The sequence below is a fragment of the Littorina saxatilis genome, linkage group LG7 (genome assembly GCF_037325665.1).
Source record: "Littorina saxatilis isolate snail1 linkage group LG7, US_GU_Lsax_2.0, whole genome shotgun sequence".
NCBI classification, from domain to species: domain Eukaryota; kingdom Metazoa; phylum Mollusca; class Gastropoda; order Littorinimorpha; family Littorinidae; genus Littorina; species Littorina saxatilis.
Genome location: NC_090251.1, coordinates 41,547,766 through 41,569,241, shown reverse-complemented (window position 1 = coordinate 41,569,241; position 21,476 = coordinate 41,547,766). Strand labels below are relative to the sequence as shown.

The 21,476-nt window shown below is 42.1% G+C and overlaps 1 protein-coding gene across 1 annotated transcript in view; it reads right to left on the bottom strand.

Annotated features, from left to right (window-relative positions):
• Window positions 1-4,002: 4,002 nt before the first annotated feature.
• Window positions 4,003-21,476, bottom strand: part of LOC138971484 (FMRFamide neuropeptides-like) — a 28,262-nt gene continuing 10,788 nt past the window's right edge. Inside the window, exon 2 of the mRNA XM_070344219.1 lies at window positions 4,003-5,949. Coding sequence (XP_070200320.1) covers window positions 5,348-5,949 — 602 coding nt within the window. The 3' untranslated portion in view covers window positions 4,003-5,347. The remainder of the gene's footprint in view (window positions 5,950-21,476) is intronic.

The window sequence follows — 21,476 nt, the reverse complement described above, 5'->3', positions numbered from 1 at the left end:
CTATATATTTTTGGATTCTAGAAAGGGAAGGATAAGAAATACAATTCAATCACTGTTGAATCCATAACTCACATTTTTATTTTCAATTTAAAGCTTTCAGAATTTTATTGATTAAACTTATCAATTAATTGTTAAGCTTACAAGCTGAAATGCAATCCCGTTGTCCGGACTGAGTCAATGATTGTTTGACCAACATTTCAATCAATTCGGTTGGAAAATGAGGTCGTCATAGTGCCGCCTCAACTTTCACTAAAAGCCGGATATGACGTCATGAAAGACAGAATGAAACGTTTAAGAGGACCAGGTGGAATGGCGTAGGAAATGTGAATTTACATCACGAAAGGATAGAACTATAAGATATTGCGCATTCCTCCTTTCTATTGTTCTTTCTTTGCTGCTTTACAAGGCTTAGATACACAACCATCGTTTGTATGTTGATTTTTTTTGTAAAGATTTAAACCGCAACTTATGTAGTACCCGATTCTCCTTATGAAAGGACGAATTCCTCGTGTGAAGCTCGCATAGGGTTTCCGTCTACCAGTCTTTATCGTATTGAACGGGTGAACTTTGAGGCTATTGGTATCAGGGGTATGCGTCAATATTTCTGATTTCCGTTCATGACACTTTGGTGTCGATTCTGACATGTGTGCTGACGTTTAAATGGAATTGTCTGGGTCTCCTCCAGTCTGCTCTGACGGCCATCCAGTTTTGTTTTTAATGACATTGTGTGTGTGTGTGTGTGTGTGTGTGTGTGTGTGTGTGTGTGTGTGTGTGTGTGCATGGGGGGTGTCTGCGTGTGTGTGTGTGTGTATGTGTGTGTGTAAAAGAGAGTGAGAGAGAAATAGAGAGAGAGGGAGAGAGAGAGGGAGAGAGAGAGAGAGAGAGAGAGAGAGAGAGAGAGAGAGAGAGAGAGAGAGAGAGAGAGAGAGAGAGAGAGAGAGAGAGAGAGAGAGAGAGAGAGAGAGAGAGAGAGAGAGAGAGAGAGAGAGAGAGTGACGTCGCGATGTCTGAGTCAATAGGTGGGTGACTATTTTGTCTGGATGTCTTTTCCCTTATCTGATTTTCGTCTGGCTGACTTTTCAGATATAGATAGGTCTGTCTTTCTTTTCCCTCTTTGCTTTGTTTATCTTGAGATGATTACTGGTCTGCCTGTCTTTATCATTGTTATTCTTTTAGTCTGAATATCTGACCGTATTTCTATCTGTCTCGCTCTAAGTGTGTGTGTGTGTGTGTGTGTGTGTGTGTGTGTGTGTGTGTGTGTGTGTGTGTGTTTGTGTGTGTGTATGTGTGTTTGTGTGCGTGTATGTGTGTGCGTGTGTGCTTGTGTGTGTGCGTGTGTGTGTGTGTGAGTGCGTGCGTCCGTATAAATATGTTTGTGTGTATGGGAGGGGGGAGGGGGGTTGGTGCTCACCTGATTGGCTGTTTACCGGTTCTTATGTAGTGCTAATATGGGACCTAAATAAATGTGGTTTATCTGCCTGCTAGTGCACGAAAATACACCTCTCGCAGAGAAGGATCAGCTTGTTTTTTATTTTCCGTCATATTTTGTCAAGGGATAGCTGGCTCGTTGTTTGCTGATATTATTGTTTCCTTCCAAATTCGCCCTTTAACATATTAGCTTGGCATGTTCGCGAAACCAGACGACCTGAGCACCACCGGCACGGTTGGCCTAGTGGTAAGGCGTCCGCCCCATGATCGGGAGGTCGTGGGTTCGAACCCCGGCCGGGTCATACCTAAGACTTTAAAATTGGCAATCTAGTGGCTGCTCCGCCTGGCGTCTGGCATTATGGGGTTAGTGCTAGGACTGGTTGGTCCGGTGTCAGAATAATGTGACTGGGTGAGACATGAAGCCTGTGCTGCGACTTCTGTCTTGTGTGTGGCGCACGTTATTTGTCAAAGCAGCACCGCCCTGATGTGGCCTTTCGTGGTCGGCTGGGCGTTAAGCAAACAAACAAACAAACAAACCTGAGCACTATCCAACAAACCAATAAAGTTTGCTTTGTAAATAAATATTAAAGGTCCATTCGTTATCTGAAAGCGATCCTATTCTCCGCCACGGATCAGACGCGTGTTTCTTTCAGGCGAGATATTCTTTCGGCTAGCCACTCACGAAGCCAGGAGGCGAGAGTGTCTATGAAACGGTTTAATGGCTAGCTACGCAAAAATTAAACACCATTGGTTGAAAAGGTCGTCTGCACTGGTCGGTAAAAAACCTTGGACAGCCAATCGGATGGGCAGCTGCGAGCAAGCCCAAAGCTACCTAGCGTTCGAGGCGAGAATTCTAGCGTCACTCGCGGCGAGATGTGCCCAAGAAACGGTACTTCCTCGCCCCACTCGCCAATCTCGCCTATTCTCGCCTGTAAGAAACAGGGGACAGGTCGAGATTTTACATGGAATAGAAAAAACGAAAAACGGTATCATGGTAACATCGATGTTATGGCAAAACTGAACAGCCCGGCTATTTCTGTGCTGTATTTTAGTTTTGTTTTGTTTTGTCTTTTAAGTTATTTTGGCGACACCACTGTCAATCTGGTTAATTAATCCAGCAACAACTTCCTCTCCACAGAATGCAGCCATGCTGTTAATTTTTGTGGGTATATATACATGTATATATATAATTAAAAAAAAATATGTGAAAGAGTTGTCTTAGTTTAACATAAAAGCCTTACCAGATATGTGACGATGCACATTATCCGGTAGACGGAAAGAATGTTACTTTTAAAGCTCTATTCCTTCTTAGAATAAGTTTACAGAATAAGAACGATTCAGGCCTTTAACTTTTTACGTGTGCGTAGATAAGATGACATCACCCGTACATGTACTATAAACTTGATACATGTTCACTACGCTTGAAACTGCAACGCGAAGCAGACCATTGTACCGGAGATAGTACAGTAGCTTAAAAGAAAAATAGCACGTCCAAGTTTATATCTTACACTACGAAATGTCGTGGTTTTTTTATACACAATGCATATATGCCTGAAACTGACTTAGAATTATAATCATTTGGAAAATTGCACAATTCACTCTGACTAAAACGTGTGGTGAAATGCCTTCTCTCTTCGGTGCGAATAAAGCCATCCACATTCTCCTTTTAGCTTCTGGAAACAGCACAAACAATTCAGCTATTGCTTACCCTTTGCCTTTTCAGGATAGTTTACTATGATACAATTGTACCGACGGAGAAAATTTAGAAACAAACTCATTCGTCTTTAGCACGATCGCTCTCTATATAGAATCCATTTTACGCGTCATGTTGTCTGGCATGACGCTGAGATCAAACTTGGCAAACGAGTGACTTAATGATATTAGACACCGATACATGCACAGCCTAGCGGTAACCTTACGAGTAATTTCTCCTGTTGATATAAAGAAGTCACCGAGACAACCTTTGTTCTCGAAATTCCTTTTCAGTTCCTGAGAAACATGCAGAAAAAGCAAGAGAATGTTCACGTGACGCCATTATTTTGGCAGTATGACGTCTTCTCGAACTTTTTTTCGCTTGTGAAATGATGACATGCTTTATGTTAACTATCTCTGAAAATCACTGACAGCAGGTTTTCTTTCGGGATCCCATAGAGTTTTAACTTAAATTCAAAACAGAAGAGAGTAACAGAGAGAGAGAGAGAGAGAGAGAGAGAGAGAGAGAGAGAGAGAGAGAGAGAGAGAGAGAGAGAGAGAGAGAGAGAGAAAGAGAGAGAGAGAGAGAGAGAGAGAGAGAGAGAGAGAGAGAGAGAGAGAGAGAGAGAGAGAGAGAGAGAGAGAGAGAGAAACGGGGAGCAGAGACAGGGAGAGATAGAGATAGGTCTGGAAGACACTTCTGACTTTCTTTAGTTTCTTTTTTTTGTACATTTGTTATTTTAGAATGCAAAGAAGTAGCTAGCTGTAATGAAAATCGCTGCGTCTTTTTCGGTATGAGCATATAATTATGTGTGTTATAAAATGCTTCTAAATGAAACGAGTACTGCACTTCTTTCTCAGAACAGTCACAAAACACATATATTTGTTTCGGTTCATGAGTGGCTTTATTTACAAGTCTCTTTTATTTCAAGTTCGCGAAATTGACTGTCCAGTATTCATTCAAAATGGAATCTTTCGTCGAAAAATACGTCCAAATGCAACCAAAGTGAAAGATGTGTAGTTTCAATAATCTGCCTGTCAGGGCCAATTTTAAATACATTTGACAGAAAACATGAAGACAATGGCAATTTAACAAAACGTTAGAATTGAAAATAGTGAATACTAGAAAATCTTAGAAAAAAAAGAAAAAAGTTTCCATCATCTCTTTTCTCTCCCAAAACGTCATTCTCGTTGTATTCAAGAACCGGCTGCCTCAAAATTGGAAAGTTATTTTTCAAGCGACAAGAATGAAAACCGTTAGTCTAAAAAAACAAAAACGGTTGTAACAAAAAAACGTAGAGTATCACAAGAATGGACTGAGGGATTATAATGTTCCACATCCCCTCAAATTGGAGGCATATTACCTCCTGATACCAAAAATATCACGTACAGATAGCTCAATGAAGAGATATAGCAACATGGTTTTATATTCAAGAGATATGAACATGTATAGTATTCTTGTTTTGGTGGTTTGAAGTTTGCCTGCTTTTGAATCCAGTGTTTTTGACATATTGGTGTAAGACACACAATGATATAAGAACAAATGTTTCCCGAATAAATTTTGAAGCAAGGAGACACAGACACAAAACAAACTTTGTTCTGTCTTATGTGTCAGATTGGTTATTTCACTGAATCAGTTATTAAATGTTGTTTGTAAGTTATTTCCTGTGACGTTCAGTCGCAAAATACATGTTGATATCCCTTGATTTTTTGGAAGGAGGGCAGGAGGTAAGAAAACCCCTTTCATTTCTCGTCAAGAGGTATGATACCTCTAAATATCAAGGATGTGGAATATTAGGAGCAAAAAGAAAGCAAAGCGAAATGTTCATAGCATCACAGTCCAAAATGGCTTCGTTCCAAAACAGTTTTTGCATGTCTGAGTTTCAACATGAGTATTGTTGTAAAACATTTGCTATTCATAGCTGAGATCCTGTATTTGAGATCCTTAGTAGAGTGAGATCCTTCGAGTATCGTAGACATGTAACGAGAAAATGGGTATCAAGAACAAACATGGAGTTATCCGAACAAAAAAAGTGTAGATATATGATCTGTGTTGATAGATGGCAGCACAAAAACATGTTCTTGTAATAAGCTTAGACTTAGCTTTTTCTGAGCCGATCATTGCTTCATGCTTAACAATTTTCTTTATTTTGTCTCTGCCTTTTGAAAAAGATGTTTTGATTTATGGCAAAGGCTGAACATTTGATGAACTTTCAACGTTCTTCGTTCAAGAAGAAGATTGTTCACTTTTGTTTTGGTCTTCCTCTGCGCCATCGCGTTTGCCAAATCGCATGAACCTTTTGCCGAATCTCATAAATCTTTTGTCGGCTGACTGGGAGTCGTCCATTTCTTGTCCGCTCTTTCCAAAGCGCATGAACCTTTTGCCGAACCTCATGAACCGCTTGTCTGCTGACATGTTGTCTTCATCCTCCTCTCCGCTGCGTCCGAAGCGCATGAACCTCTTGCCGAATCTCATGAACCTCTTGTCGTCTTGTATCGGAGATTCATTGTCTGTGGCTTCTCGCTTCGCCACTCCCTCAGGATGGTCGATGGGAGCGATAGCTTTTTCGGAAGGGGCTTCGGGAGATTCCGCCACAGATCGCTTTTTTCGGTAGAGTGGCGAGTCTTCGACCTGAGCTCTGGCGAGGGCTAGTCTGACCACATCATCCAGGGTGGGCTCTCCACCAGACCGTCCAAAGCGGAGAAAGCGTTTGTCCATGACATTGCCCTGACCCAGTCCCATGTAGCTCCGCCCGAAGCGAAGGAAAGGGTCATCAGTCAATGCTCGCCCGAATCTGAGAAAGCGCTTGGACATCACTTTTCCTTGCACTGAAAACAAAGAAAGAAAGAGACAGGTGAATTCGAGGACGTTCACGTTCTCACAGAAGAGAAAGAAGGCAAAGGAAAAGAATTAAATTTAAAGCTATAAAGAACAGACAAAGAAAAGACTCCACTAACATTACACATGTTACTCGCCAAAAACTCTTCTTCTCAAACGGAAGTAATAGCGCTAAAATGCATGCAAATAGGACATTTGTTAACGTTTTAAACCAGTAAATTTCATCAATCAAACACACAAACATCTCTAACGGAAACACAAGATGAATTAAACTCTAATAAAACTTAAACACCCAAGAATGTTCGGGAAATTTTCTCTGCGTGTCTCATACACTTGGTTACCAACTTCCTCTCTAAAATCTAGGTTAGAATTGAGCCTAGCAGTTACAAATTGGATATTTAGATAGAAAGGAAAGGAGGACAGAGAGATTATATCAGCACAATTACTTACCCTACTTATCATTATTTATCTTTTTGTGATATGCTTTTCCTCTCTTTTTTTTCTCCAGTTTGAATGCCCCTTCTTTTTTTCTCTTTTTACAATTAGTCAAGTTTTGACTAAATGTTTTAACATAGAGGGGGAATCGAGACGAGGGTCGTGGTGTATGTGGGTGTGTGTGTGTGTGTGTGTGTGTGTGTGTGTGTGTGTGTGTGTGTGTGTGTGTGTGTGTGTGTGTGTGTGTGTGTGTGTGTGTGTGTGTCTGTGCGTGTGTGTGTGTAGAGCGATACAGACTAAACTACTGGACCGATCTTTATGAAATTTGACATGTGAGTTCCTGGGAATGATATCCCCGGACTTTTTTTTCTTTTTTTCGATAAATACCTTTGATGACGTCATATCCGGCTTTTTGTAAAAGTTGAGGCGGCACTGTCACACCCTCATTTTTCAATCAAATTGATTGACATTTTGGAAAAGCAATCTTCGACGAAGGCCGGACTTTGGTATTGCTTTTCAGCTTGGTGGCTAATGAATGAGTTTGGTCATTAAAAATCGGAAACTTGTAATTAAAAATATTTTTTATTAAACGATCCAAAAATAATTTCATCTTATTCTTCGTGATTTGTTTATTTCAAAAACATATACATATGTTATATTTGAATTACAAACAAGCTCTGAAAATTAAGAATATGAAAATTATGATTAAAATTATTTTTCCGAAATCGATTTAAAAACAATTTTTATCTTATTCCTTGTAGGTCCCTGATTCCAAAAACATATAGATATGATATGTTTCGATTAAAAACAAACTCAGTAAGCTAAAAGGAATAGACATACAGAAAAGCGTGTTATCCTGCTCAGCGCGACCACTACCGCACTATTCTGCATGGCTTGTCGATTTCTCTGCCTTTGCCACGAGCGCTGGACTGACGAAACTACGAGTATGTGGTCTTGGTGAAAAAAGCAGTGCGTTCAATTTCATTCTGTGAGTTCGGCAGCTTGACTAAATGTTGTTATTTCGTCTTGCGCGACTTGTTGTTTTATAACGAGGACCTCAAAACGCCCCTTTTGAATGCCCCTTCTGTATACCTTTCCCTCTACCAGGGAGACTCTAAGCCCCTTTGGATATTAAGCGAGAATGCCGTGGAAGTAAAACAAAGCAGACGCCGAAGACAAATACAATCGCCCCACCTTCTGCTGTTTTTAACCCATCTGTGTTACCCTGCACCGAAACTGGCTGCATCAAAACCCCAACGTGATGGACACGACAGACTATTTGCTAGAGGGAAGAAGAAGAAGCAGAAAAAATCAATTGGGTTAGGCGCAACAACCCGAAAGCATTACACGCTGCAAAAGTAGATTTGCCAAAGGCCTGCCAGACGGCGCCTCCGAAACGGAAGTAAACGAGCGCCCCCTAGCGAGAATACAAGGCTAATCGCCGAGACACTGACTGGGAAGGAGAGGACAGCGTTTAAGGAAAGCAAACTGAAGATCTCGTCTCCGTTGCGAGTGGGAGGAAGGTCCTGAACATTAGGCAAAAACAGTGTAAGCGAGATTCTCGCGGGAATTTTTTTTCTCGCAGTTCTTGGGAAAGTCGAACGGTTGACTACAATTTTTGAAGCGAGATTCTCTCGGGATATCTTGTCTGTCGCAGTTATTTGAAAGGTCGAAATTGGATGGCCTAAAACTAATTTTTGAATGTGAGACGTTTGATCCACAACCGTCCTACAGAAAGTTAAATGTGGGTTAATTTGTCTAACTCTGAGCGGTACAACATTTCACTGTCAGTGGAGGAGAGTTTTGTCTAGTACTATTTTACATTTCATCAAATACGATACCCTTGGTCTTTTTTTCCTGCTCGAAAGTGGCCATTAGGAGCAGTAACTTTGACCTTTTATCTACTGGTTTGCTTGGAACATTAAGCAAACAGAACTGAGGGATGGGATAACGTCTAAAACAGAGTTAGAAAGAAGTGGAAAGGGAGAGAGAAGAGGAGAGAGAGAGAGAGAGAGAGAGAGAGAGAGAGAGAGAGAGAGAGAGAGAGAGAGGAAAGGGTAACTGAAGGAGAGAGATAAAGACTGAGAGAGAGAGAGAGAGAGAGAGAGAGACAGGAGGAAGAGAAAGAAAGAGAGAGAGAGAGAGAGGGGGGGACAGAGAGACACAGAGAGAAGGGGGGAGTGAGAGAAAGGTACTGAGACAAAGAGACAGAGGGAGGAAGAGATAGTGAGAGAGAGAGAGAGAGAGAGAGAGAGAGAGAGAGAGAGAGAGAGAGAGAGCGAGAGAGAGAAAAAAGAGTGAGAGAGAAAGTTCAGACCCATCAGAATGCATAGCCTCTTATCCCGCGAAGTTCTCGTTCGTTTTCACTTAGAGTTAAAAAGAACAAGCTAAAATAACGAGAAAGAAAACCAACGCAGCGAAAAACAACGTCTAGAAGGACAGCGCAATCTTTGAGAGAAACACTACCCAGATCCTCTAAGAAGTGTGACAGAACTGATTTGTCTTTGCCCGCCATTACAGCCTTCCCGCCGGTCCTTGCGCGTGACCGAACAAACCTTGCGGCGATTGGCTGCTGCCTCAAGCATCTTGCACTCAAGACGAAGGGCGATAATCACGTGCTTGTAAGGGAAAACTCTAGAAGCACAGGCCTTTTTTTTTAATTTCTGTTTTCGTAATTAGGTTTGTTAAAAAACACAAATATTGGAAGAAGTTACGAAATACAGTGGTGCAAAGGTGACCTTTTGTTGCTAACTGTTGGTTAACCTAAATATGTGAGTCTCTCTCTCTCTCTCTTTCTCTCTTTCTCTCTCTCTCTCTCTCTCTCTCTCTCTCTCTCTCTCTCTCTCTCTCTCTTTATCCCTCTCTCTCTCTGTATTTGTTGGCCTGCGGCAGTCGTGGGCGAAATGTGAACAAGTTGAAGATTAACCGTCACCTAGAAATAAGCCTTCGGCGAGATCCAAATAAACATGAAGGCAAAAACACCCTCATTTTCTCGAGGGAAGTATGTACTTACGTGGAGAAAATCTTTGCCTATACACATGCATTTTCGTACAAACCCGCGCATGCATTTGGCACCCAATTATCTGCGAGGTGCAAATGTCATTGGCTTCCTTGCTGATACCAGACCCAGCTAAACAGACCTGGACACCACTAAACAAGTTCCGGAGACGGGAAGAAGTGCGGAGGAATACACTTCCGCCGATTAACTGCCAGGCAATAAATGCACGGCAGCTCGCTGCAGCAAGAGAGGATGCTGGGTTTTTGCAATAGCAGGAGCGACCCGTGTATCGTATTCAGTCTGGGGTCGCGGACGCTCTTGTCGAGTGTTTTGCCTCTGACCCCCTTGAAGAGACTCTAATGTGATTGCTGGATGAGTAATGGCACAAAACCGTCATCGGATACGCTTTGGGCTTGGATTTTCTTTGACATTTCACCCGATGCAAGTATTTGTCCACATTTGCACCCCGTGTTCTAAGATATATAATGTCACCCTTTATTTCCCGTTTTCTCTTCTAATCCCCCCACATGCAGCTTCCTGTTTTCCCAGAACTGTTGCAAAGTAGTCAATTTTAGATTTGTTTTATAAAATCAGACTACTGTATTTGTTTGAGAATGCTTCAGCTCAACACAGTAACATTCCTTCGCTTGCAAACTTTCGATTTTTTTTTTCTGGAAAACAAATCTACCCGTTTCGTTATTATTTCTCACTGCGACTTAACGTTCAGCGTCTCCCGCTTTCTTTTGCCTTGTACAGGAAACCGAAAGAAGCAAAAGTAAAATGTTCTGTTATTATCACCCTCAAGCATATAACCATAACCCCCCACCATCCCCCCCCCTCCATCCACCTCTGTACTGTCCATTCCGTCTGTCCATCCTTCCAAAACGAAAAACAAGAAAACACTCCTACATTTGTTTTGTTTGAACTTCTGTTTTCTCAAACATTCTGTATGACAGCTGAGAAGTTAGCCGAGAGCCCCAGACACGGAGGGAGATAAAATTGATGACCCTTAAACAAGCAGACAGACATGACTTTTCTCCAAGCCCAACTGGACATCTGATCAGCCTGTTCCGAAACTGCGATTTGATGAATGACGCACAGCGCTGTGAGCGGGAATAACCACTGGCCAAATCAAGGCAAAAGACCGGAACCCGGAGAAAAATTGCCCTCATCCATCACGACGACAGGTATGAGAGATCACCCTGCTTGGGCTTTCGTCTGTCTCTGAGGACCTTCCGCATGACGCAGGCCTGGCCGCCACGATGTCGGGTGGGGTTAAGTGTGTGTATAACGTACGGCTCCGGCCGGTCATGCCTCGAATTTTCGTCTAAACATTACGAAAGAATTGAAAAGACGTCGTTTTAGGTTTCAGGAGAAGGAAGACATTCGTACGTTAGTGTCAGTGTGTCATGGGACACCAAGTCATCTCCGTTTCACATTGATGTGCGCGCGCCTGAACATCTGAGGCTAAGAAAGGTGTGTTTCCGGCGCTAACATGAACATCAGGGTTGTAGGCATACACTTAATTCGCACAATTAAATCTCAAGGTGAATCCCCCCCCCAAAAAAAAAAAAAAAAAAAATGTTAGTTGAAAATAGAAGCCTATTTCAGTCTTACTTAAACTCGCTCTCACTTATCTTTCTTATTTTCTGGTATTTTTTGAAAGACGTAAGGTACTGCCCAAAGTAATGTGTGTGGTTTTTACATTTAGTCAAGTTTTGACTAAATGTTTTAACATAGAGGGGGGAATCGAGACGAGGGTCGTGGTGTATGTGTGTCTGTGTGTCTGTCTGTCTGTCTGTCTGTGTGTGTGTGTAGAGAGATTCAGACTAAACTACTGGGCCGATTTTTATGAAATTTTACATGAGAGTTCCTGGGTATGATATCCTCAGACTTTTTTTTCTTTTTTTGATAAATGTCTTTGATGACGTCATATCCGGCTTTTCGTGAAAGTTGAGGCGGCACTGTCACGCTCTCATTTTTCAACCAAATTGGTTGAAATTTTGGTCAAGTAATCTCCGACAAAGCCCGGACTTCAATATTGCATTTCAGCTTGGTGGCTTAAAAATTAATTAATGACTTTGGTCATTAAAAATCTGAAAATTGTAAAAAAATTATTTTTTTTATAAAACGATCCAAATTTACGTTCATCTTATTCTCCATCATTTTCTAATTCCAAAAACATATAAATATGTTATATTTGGATTAAAAACAAGCTCTGAAAATTAAAAATATAAAAATTATGATCAAAATTAAATTTTCGAAATCAATTTAAAAACACTTTCATCTTATTTCTTGTCGGTTCCTGATTCCAAAAACATATAGATATGATATGTTTGGATTGAAAACACGCTCAGAAAGTTAAAACGAAGAGAGGTACAGAAAAGCGTGCTATCCTTCTCAGCGCAACTACTACCCCGCTCTTCTTGTCAATTTCACTGCCTTTGCCATGAGCGGTGGACTGACGATGCTACGAGTATACGGTCTTGCTGCGTTGCATTGCGTTCAGTTTCATTCTGTGAGTTCGACAGCTACTTGACTAAATGTTGTATTTTCGCCTTACGCGACTTGTTCATTTTCTCCCCTGGAGGTCTTTATTTGTAAAACGACAGCTTCTACCCCTCCGTTATTTGAAATGTTACCACTGTGGCGTCTGTCAAGGTAAACGTCTTCATCTTCGGTTATCATGTGATATGTTGAACAGGTAAATGCAAAAATGCTATCATATCATGCGCCGATAAAAGAAAGTGAAGCAAAATGGCAAATGAAAAAGATCTTCAACTTTTGCCCCAGTCAGACAAATGCAGACAGAAAATATTCAAGTGTGTGTTTTTTTCCGTTTCACTCCTTTTGTGAAATATATCGGTTAGCAACCAATTTGTTCCGTGTGCATCACCATTATAATGTGCGGATCAATTCAAAACGAAACAGAAAACGAAGACCTGCAGGTATAAGCCTTGCGAGGAAATGTCAAACTCAACATTTTTTTTTATAATAACTGGAACGAAATGTAATGCCAAATGTATCGGAATGTTGCATGAATAGAGCAAGGAAAGAATCTTTAGAAACAAAGATAATCATCGCTCAATCGCCTTTGAATGACAGTCCACCCGATTAAATTTGCGGCTTCCTTCGCGAACATGAAGGCGAGCCATGCACAAACTCTACTTTTCATCACCAAAAAACATCCTTTACTTTTTAGCCCAGAGAGAATGATCGTCTGAAAAAGCTAAAGATGGGGAAATGTAATGCCCCTAAAAAGATCGGAAGGGGCAGTAGGGGAAGAAAAACAGGACAGGGGAGAAGCACCCCAAAAAGTTAAAGAGAAACCTTCAGCGAAAAAGAGAAGGGAGGAGGAAGACAAAAACTGCTAATGACTCTTGTGACACATGTAAATTCCGGAAAGAGCAAACCAAAGACATGCTCCCTCGTCGTTTTACACCCCGTGCCTCTACCTTACTCCCGCCTTCCACGCGTTTTTACAGCTTTCTTGTGGCTCTTTCGTGCGTCGCTGGAAAGTAAGAGCGACGCTTCGGCGATGCGATTTTGACACGCAGCTAATTGTGTTACGGCCACTTTCCTATCTTTGAGCATGGTAAAGCGCTGGCGAGAAATTGAATTATTGGAGCCGGCTCAACTAATTGGTTAAAACCGACCACGGACGGCCTTTTCTTGGCCAATTACTCGGCGGCTAATTGAATTAAAGGCCAGGTCACAGTTTCTGTTCCTCTTTTCCAGTGGATGTTTGTGGTTGACTGTTTGCTGCTAGCTGGGACGTGTCGGGAAAACCCTCTTACTTTTTTCTTGCCGGCATGCAAACGTTTCTTGCTCAACTTCGGATCAGGCGATCCGTTTGTCTTTTTTGCTGTTAAGAGTTTTTGTTCCAACAGCCATGCTCTTTGATATAACTCGAACCACACCACCCATTCGGCAACGTAGACAAAAAAAGAAGAAAAACTTACTCACAGAAAGAAGACAGAAAAAAGAGAAAGGAAAAAAACAAAAAAAAGGACAGGAAATATATAGAGCAAGACTTACTAAAAATCAGTCAGTCAGTATAAAAGGGCATTCATTATTAAAAATAATTTGAGCACAAAAGGGATACCAAAGCATTTAATTAGTAATATACGATACCGACACATGCACAGCCTAGCGCCGACCTTACGAGTAATTGTCTCCTGCTGATATGACGAAGTCAACGAGACAATTCGTTCTCGAACTACTTGTCGGTTTCTGCGGGTATTTCAGGAGAAACGACAGAATGTATACGTTACGTCATTATTCGCATCGTTTGCAATATGGCTTCTTCTCGAACTTAGTTTCGCTTTCGACGTCTGAAGTTTTACTTTTTGAAGGAGGGGGGGGGGGGGGTGGTCAAGAAGAGCCGTCTTGGTTTGTTTGATCTGTGGTGTTTGTCTTTAACTAATTAACCAAAGCCCTGACGTCACTAAAAGCTTCTAGGTTTTTGGCAAACAACTCGCAAAAGTAAATTTGAAAATATTTTTGCTATATTGTTCGAGCACAAACCAAAATAAACACAGTTATCACTTATGTGAAGGAAAGTACAGACGTCATACGAACTACAACCGGAACCGTACGTTGGTAAACTACTTGTGGGTGGTTAGTTACAGGATCAAAACCTCATTTCCACATATCATATTCAGCCAACAGGCATCCCGAGCCTATTCATCTCTTGACTATTGAATTAGCTTCCTGATTTATTAGGAAAAGAAGCGAGTGCGTTTGTCAGGGCGACCCCCTTGCAAACACCCTTGGCTTCACCCGACACTACTATTGACCGCCGGGAAATTCTGTTTGTTCCCGCTTGTCATCTGTCGCTGGGGCGCATTAAACATCGGCTTAAATTCAGGCCAAACACAGTAAGAGGTTCTGCCTGCGGGAAATGAATTCCATCATCGAGTTCTAAAGCCAGGAAAATGTCACATTCATAGATATAATGACTCTGAGAGAACGAGCAGTGAGGGGTGATTAATCTTACGAAATCGTGTGACACGTGTGATGTCAATATGTTTCCTTTTCTAAACAACGAAATGACTGTGGTAAGATGAACAAAGTTAAAAAAACAAAGGATTACTGTACTCACCGATACAAAGACGACACAAGACGATTACGAATTTTCGCTTCTGGAAGCTTCATCAGGAAAAGAACACAAAAGACAACAAAAAGCAGACGCAACACGGAACGAACAGGGTTTGAAAGAAAATAGAGGGGAAACACGCAAAAAGGGGAAGGAACTCTAAGAACGTAAATGAATGAAAGGGGAGAGAAGTGGTTGGATGATGTTTCCTTTTTACCAGCTGTATAGATGTAGGTCAGTTTTTGCATACACAACGTTAAAAGCTAAGGTTTGGTCTTTGACCACTCGATTTCGTAAATCTGTCAGTGTTTGCGAGCTTGTTTGTCCGTTTGTGTTTGTTTTTGTTTATTTTGGATGTTGTCTGTCTTTCTTCAGAAGACGAAATTCGCTTGCGAAACTTCTGCAAAATCGAGTAACCATTTATATCAGGGGATTACTGTGCATTTTTGCTCCGCTGGTTCTTTGCATTGTAGTGTGCATCTAAATAGGAGGCTGGGGAAGGCAGGGAACGTGAGCGGATTTTCCTTCCTTAGTTTCATTTCAATCCCTCGCACATTGCCGTTCTATTTTTTGTGTGTGCATTAAATTCTTGTTGATCCCAACACAACGGTGTCGCTCCACCTAAACCTCTAGCACGTAATTCTGTCCCCACACAAATGCTGACCAGAAAAATGCCAATAATATTGTTCTCGATTTTTTAGGAAAACTAACACCGCGATTATGGTTGTCGAAAGGTCTCTTCCGTTGTATTTGTGTTGGAATTATCTCATGATACTTTAATTCTCGACTGCTCGTGTTCGATTGACATTTCTGTGAATTTGACAGACCAGACGTAAAATTTTAGAGCTGCACGAACTTTTGGCATGACTAAAACTGTTTGGATTGGATTGTTACATTATGGAGGTTTTACATGTGTCATTTGATGGACTAGCGTGGCTCGTTTTCACTGATATGATAAATGAGTCCAAGAACTTGGTTTTTGTCTGTCTTTATTTTTCAAACGCGCGGAATTAAAGGTATAAGATTACTATACGGTTTTGTGAAGAGGTTTATATAAAACTAGGGGAATCGCGAGACAGAGACAGACAGCGTGGCGGTTCACCACAATCACCTTTGAAGGCGAAGTCCTGTCAAACGAGATTGAGAATTTTAGAGCTTATTTCTTAGCCCTATATTATCTGTTGTGGCTTCTCAAATGCCAGAACATACAGACAGACAAAAGCCGCTAGACCCCATCACAAACAGAACTCTATAATCCACAGGTGTTGCCCACACACACACACACACAGAGAAGCCGTATATATTTATATGTATATCTATATCTCTAAATATATAGAGATAGGTGACAGTGTATTTTTCGCGTGGCTATAAATTGATTCGACCTTTTCACTTTGACAGTAAGAACAACTTACGGGTGCAAGGGAAGCGTTCTGGACAGCGCAGTGACATTCTAAAAATAGTAACGTAGAAACAGGAATATGGATTGAAGCCACACGAAGGAAGGGAGATAAACGCAAAACACTGGAGAAGATAAGGAAGAGTTACTGGGAATGGTGAAATGAACAGAAAAACGAAAATCGGTTCAGCGCTGCGCGCTGAGAGCACGTGTTGAAATATCTCATCGATGATATTGTGTCCGGGATGTAGCTGAATACGGTGTCCAAATTTGAAAAAGATCCACCGAGAACTTTGGCGTTGTGATGTGGTCTAGCGGCTTTGGTGTGTCGGTATGGGGGCCCGGGTAGTTCAGGTGGAACCAAAATCGGTTCAGCGCTGCGCGCTGAGAGCACGTGTTGAAATATCTCATCGATGAGGTTGGGTCCGGGGTGTAGCTTAATACGGTGTCCAAATTTGAAAAAAGATCCACCGAGAACTTTGGCCGTGCATCGCGAACAGACAGACAGACAGACAGACAGACAGACAGACAGACAGACAGACAGAGAGACACTAGTCATATATATATATAGATAACTATAAATGCAAAGCACAAATCTAATGAGGTGGAAATCGCTGCACACAATTCAAACCAAATACTAAGAGGGTTTAGGTGGCAGTGTTTGATTACTTAGGGTCGCATCAGGTTTGATAATAATAATAATAATAATAATACGAATATTTATAACGCGCACATATCTCACCAACAGGCGACTCAAGGCGCACATACACTCGTTCACACACACGGAGACTTAAAGTCACTAGCACACACACACACACCATCAAACATTAAAATATGTACAGTTATTCAGGGTGGGATGGGGTGGGCAGTGTATAATGCATGGATTATTTGGAAAAAAGGAATGTCTTGAGTGCAGATTTGAATGATTCGAGGGACTGTTGTTGGCGGAGGGGGAGAGGTAGTGTGTTCCATTGGCTAGGTGCTTGGAAAGAAAATGAGCGTTGACCTGCTGTTTTGAGTTTGGTGTGGGGGATGTTGAGCTTGAGGGAGTCGGCAGATGATCTGAGTGTTCGTGAAGGGACATAGAGAGAAAGAGAGTCGGAGAGATAGGCAGGGGCGAGACCATGGAGGCATTTGTAGGTGAGAGTGTTGATTTTGTAGGTGATACGGGCAGGAACGGGCAACCAGTGGAGCTGATGTAGGAGGGGGGTGATATGATCTCTCTTTTTCTTTCGTAGGACAAGACGGGCAGAGCTATTTTGAATGCGTTGGAGACGAGAGATAGAAGAAGAGGGAAGACCCGCCAAGAGAGAGTTACAATAGTCAAGACGTGAGAGAATGGTGGAAGTGACCAGTTTGGCGGTAGCATCTGTGGTGAGGTATTTGCGGATAGTGGCGATGCGGCGGAGTTGGAAGTAGCAGGTGCGAGAGACAGAAGAGATGTGTTGTTTCATGGAAAGGGTGTTGTCTAGAGTGACTCCGAGGTTTTTGACAGCAGAAGACAGAGGGACAGAAGAGTCAGAGAGTTGAAGAGAGTCGGAGGTGGCTTTGGAGAGTTTGGATGTAGTGCCTATTAGGATAGCTTCAGTTTTGTTGCTATTGAGCTGAAGTTTGTTTTCTGTCATCCAATTCTGCACGTCAGTGATAGTGTCAGAGATAGAGGAAAGAAGAGATTCAGACTGGTCAGGGGAAGAGCTGTTGTGAAGTTGAGAGTCGTCGGCAAAAGAGTGGTGGAGAACGTTGTGTCGGTCAAGGATGTGGTCAAGAGGTTGAGTGTAGAGAGTAAATAGTACAGGCCCAAGGACTGAGCCCTGAGGGACTCCGCACTCAAGCCTGATGGGGTCAGAGTTCAGTTTGTCAATCGAAACAGTCTGGTAGCGGTCGGTAAGATAAGAAGAGAACCAAGAAAGAGCTGTGCTATGGATACCAAAGGTGTGCTGAAGGCGTTGAAGGAGGATGTTGTGGTCGACTGTGTCAAAGGCCGCTGATAGATCAAGTAGAGCAACGGCAGAGATTTCAGCTTGGTCAGTGGCAAAAAAAAGGTATGTAAAGGTAAGCACATTATTTTCTCACCCACTGTTTCTATAACCAACCGAACTCTGACAAGGATTACACTCACTTACTCACTAGTACACTTACTCACTCTCTCATTTCTTTCTTTCTCTCTTTCTCTCTCTCTCTCTTTCTCTCTCTCTCTCTCTCACACACACACACACACACACACACACACACACAAACACACAAACACACACACAAACACACACACAAACACACACACAAACACACACACACACACAAACAAACACACACACACACACACACACACACACACTCACACACTGTAATAAAAGGCTTTCATTCGCTAGGGATATTACAACGACATTCGATGATTGGTTCATTTCCAGAACCGAGGAAACAAAACTCCACAGACCATGCGGGTAGAGAAAGTGTGTCTCTGGGGCATACGTGGTCACATTGTGTGCTTTGGTATAGTATTTGCAATTAGCTTCTGAGCGGATCTTCTTGAACTGTGAGAGACAAGGGCATCAAACAAAAGAAGTTCACGAGACGTCCACATTTCCGATGGGACATTGCAGAGCTCTGGGTTACAAGATTACACAAAGACCAAAGAGAGGTAGCGAAGAATGTACGTTTCAAATGTCTTTTTAGGTCTGCATAACGGACCAACACCGGCACGGTTGGCCTAGTGGTAAGGCGTCCGCCCCGTGATCGGGAGGTCGTGGGTTCGAACCCCGGCCGGGTCATACCTAAGACTTTAAAATTGGCAATCTAGTGGCTGCTCCGCCTGGCGTCTGGCATTATGGGGATAGTGCTAGGACTGGTTGGTCCGGTGTCAGAATAATGTGACTGGGTGAGACATGAAGCCTGTGCTGCGACTTCTGTCTTGTGTGTGGCGCACGTTATATGTCAAAGCAGCACCGCCCTGATATGGCCCTTCGTGGTCGGCTGGGCGTTAAGCAAACAAACAAACAAACAAACAAACAAACAAATAACGGACCGACGCGTATTGAGAAAACGTTCGCTGAGCAAAATGCTCACAACTAGCTTGAACCTAAGAATTCATTCGTCGAATTATGATGGTTTGTCGTCGTAAAATTCAAACATAACTCACACGAAACAACATCTTACTTGAAATCAAAATTGAAATAGCAGACACAAAAGGTGTTTCATTGCATACTTAATGTTTTCAAGAATCAAGACAATATAGGTATGCTTGAATGGATATTAAGCTAAAAAAAACCAACAGCAGCGTTTTATGCAAATTAGGTTACCGATGAACATGCTACCAAGACAGCACCGTTGTGTTGACGGGTTTCGGTCAGCTAGGACTCATTCTTGGTGAAGACCTTTTAGTTTAGTGTTGGTGTTAAGGCCGACAGATTGACTAAATGTTTTGATATCGCTGCACGCAACTTGTTTTTAGTTTTGTATTAACTGTCTGTGGACGGGTTTAGTTTACCCGAAACCAAAAATAAGCGTTGTTTATCTCCGGCGTCTGCTCATGTCACAGTCGGCTTTTTGGGAACATTAATTTCCGGATCCTTCTGAAGGTAGAAACACAAATTCAACTATGACCCGTGTTGCATGCACGATAAGCTAGCCAGAAAAGCAGGAAGGTCATTGGGGAAATCATATTCCAATTTCCTTCCAGCCTCCGCTTCTCCTATCACTTCACTTTTGCATAACTCGTGTTGTAACAGTAACATCGATGAGCTAGAGCGGATCCTAGGGATAGCGTCCCCGATGATCTCCCTTGCTGAAGAGACTGTGTAATACTCTGGCAGTGCGGTAGCTTGAAAGGAAAAACATTTTCTTGATTGCTTCCCCCGAGGGACGACTTCCCAACCCTCTGCCCCTGTTCGTATATCTTCCTCTCGTGCCAATTTGCTCTGGTTACGATTCTGTTTTGACATCTTTTAGGGAACATTGTTTATTTATAGCTTTGCTTTGTATTGTTTTTTGTTAGTGGAGGATGATGGTGAGTTGGCGTGGGTGTAAATGGGTTTGTTGTTGTAGGTAGTGTGTGTGTGTGTATTTAATTTGTATGTGTGTGTGTGTGTGTGTGTGTGTGTGCGTGTGTGTGCGTGCGTACGCGTGCGTGCGTGCGTGCGTGTCTTTGTCTGTAAGTGGCTGTGTGAGTATGTGTCTGTTTGTCTGCGTGAAAATATGTGTCTGTCTGTTTGTCTGTCTTAATTGCCTTTTTCTGCGCCTGTATTGCGAAAACTGGAAAGTGGGGTAAAAGGCTTTTATTCCAAATTGTTAAAGCGAAAGGGACGTTAGTGGGGAAAAAACACAGAAACGACCCACGAAGCATGAGTAGGTATATCTTTTACAAGTATAGAAAATGATAGCCCCTCTCCGTTATTCCAAACTGGTTTCCTGCATGAAATAATGACGCTATCATTTTAGTGTGATCTTGCATGAGCCATACAAATAAAGTCAGATACAGCCAGTCTCCTGGTGTGGTGTCACCACAATCTAGTCAAGAGATGTCCGCATGTATTCTTAATTATCAGCCCCGGATGACCACCTAATTAATCTACATGTGGTCTCGTGACCGTTGGAAACTAGTGGACGCTGTAGTTGAAACGCGGTTTTAACATCTAATGGCCAAATGCTTGTAAACCCGAGGTTGACCACCAAATTAATCTACATGTGGTCTCGTGACCGTTGGGAACTAGTGTACGCTCCAGTTGAAACACGGGTTAACATCTAATTGCCAAATGCTTGTAAACTCATGGATGCCCACCAACTAAATCTACATGTGGTCTCGTGATCGTTGGAAACTAGTGTACGCTGAAGTGGAAGCCTGAATTAAAACCCTAACTGCCAATGCTTACACCAAATAAATCTATATGGGGTCTCATGACTGTTGAACATTCGTGGGTGATGCAGTGAAAACTTGGCTCTGACATCGAATTGCCAAATGCTTGTAAACTCAAGGATGACCACCAACTTAATCTATATATGTTCTCGTGACTGCTGAACATTATTCGACGCTGCAAATGAAACCTGGCTCTAACAATAGTAACATCTAATTGCCAAATGCTTGTAAATGCAGGGATGACCACCACATTAACCTGTATGGGGTACCGTGGCTTTTGGAAACTAGTGCACAGTGGAAACCTGGCTTTCACATTAATTGCCAAATGCTTCTAAAAATCAAAGATGACCATCAAATTGATATATATGTGGTCTCGTGTCTGTTGGTAATTATTGGACGATGTAGTGGAAACCTGGCCTCAACATCTAATTGCCAAATAATGTTCTTGCAGTTCTCACGTGTGTATTCGTTGTTATTAGAAGGTGCCGTGGGTTTTTTTCTGTGTTTTTTCTCACTTATTTATTTTTTACAAAGGCAACACAAGCAAACATTGAGGACATTATGAACGTACTACCTGCTTAATAATAATACAGTCAGGTGCCGTTTTATCTCGGTTAATTGGCGTCGATGTGAAACTCGAGTGTCGTTGATTTCTAGTTTGAGAAGACTTAATGGGTTCATTATACTGCAAACTGCGCGTAGTTTTTGTTTTCTTGGCGAACAAAACATTTCACGGCTTGCACG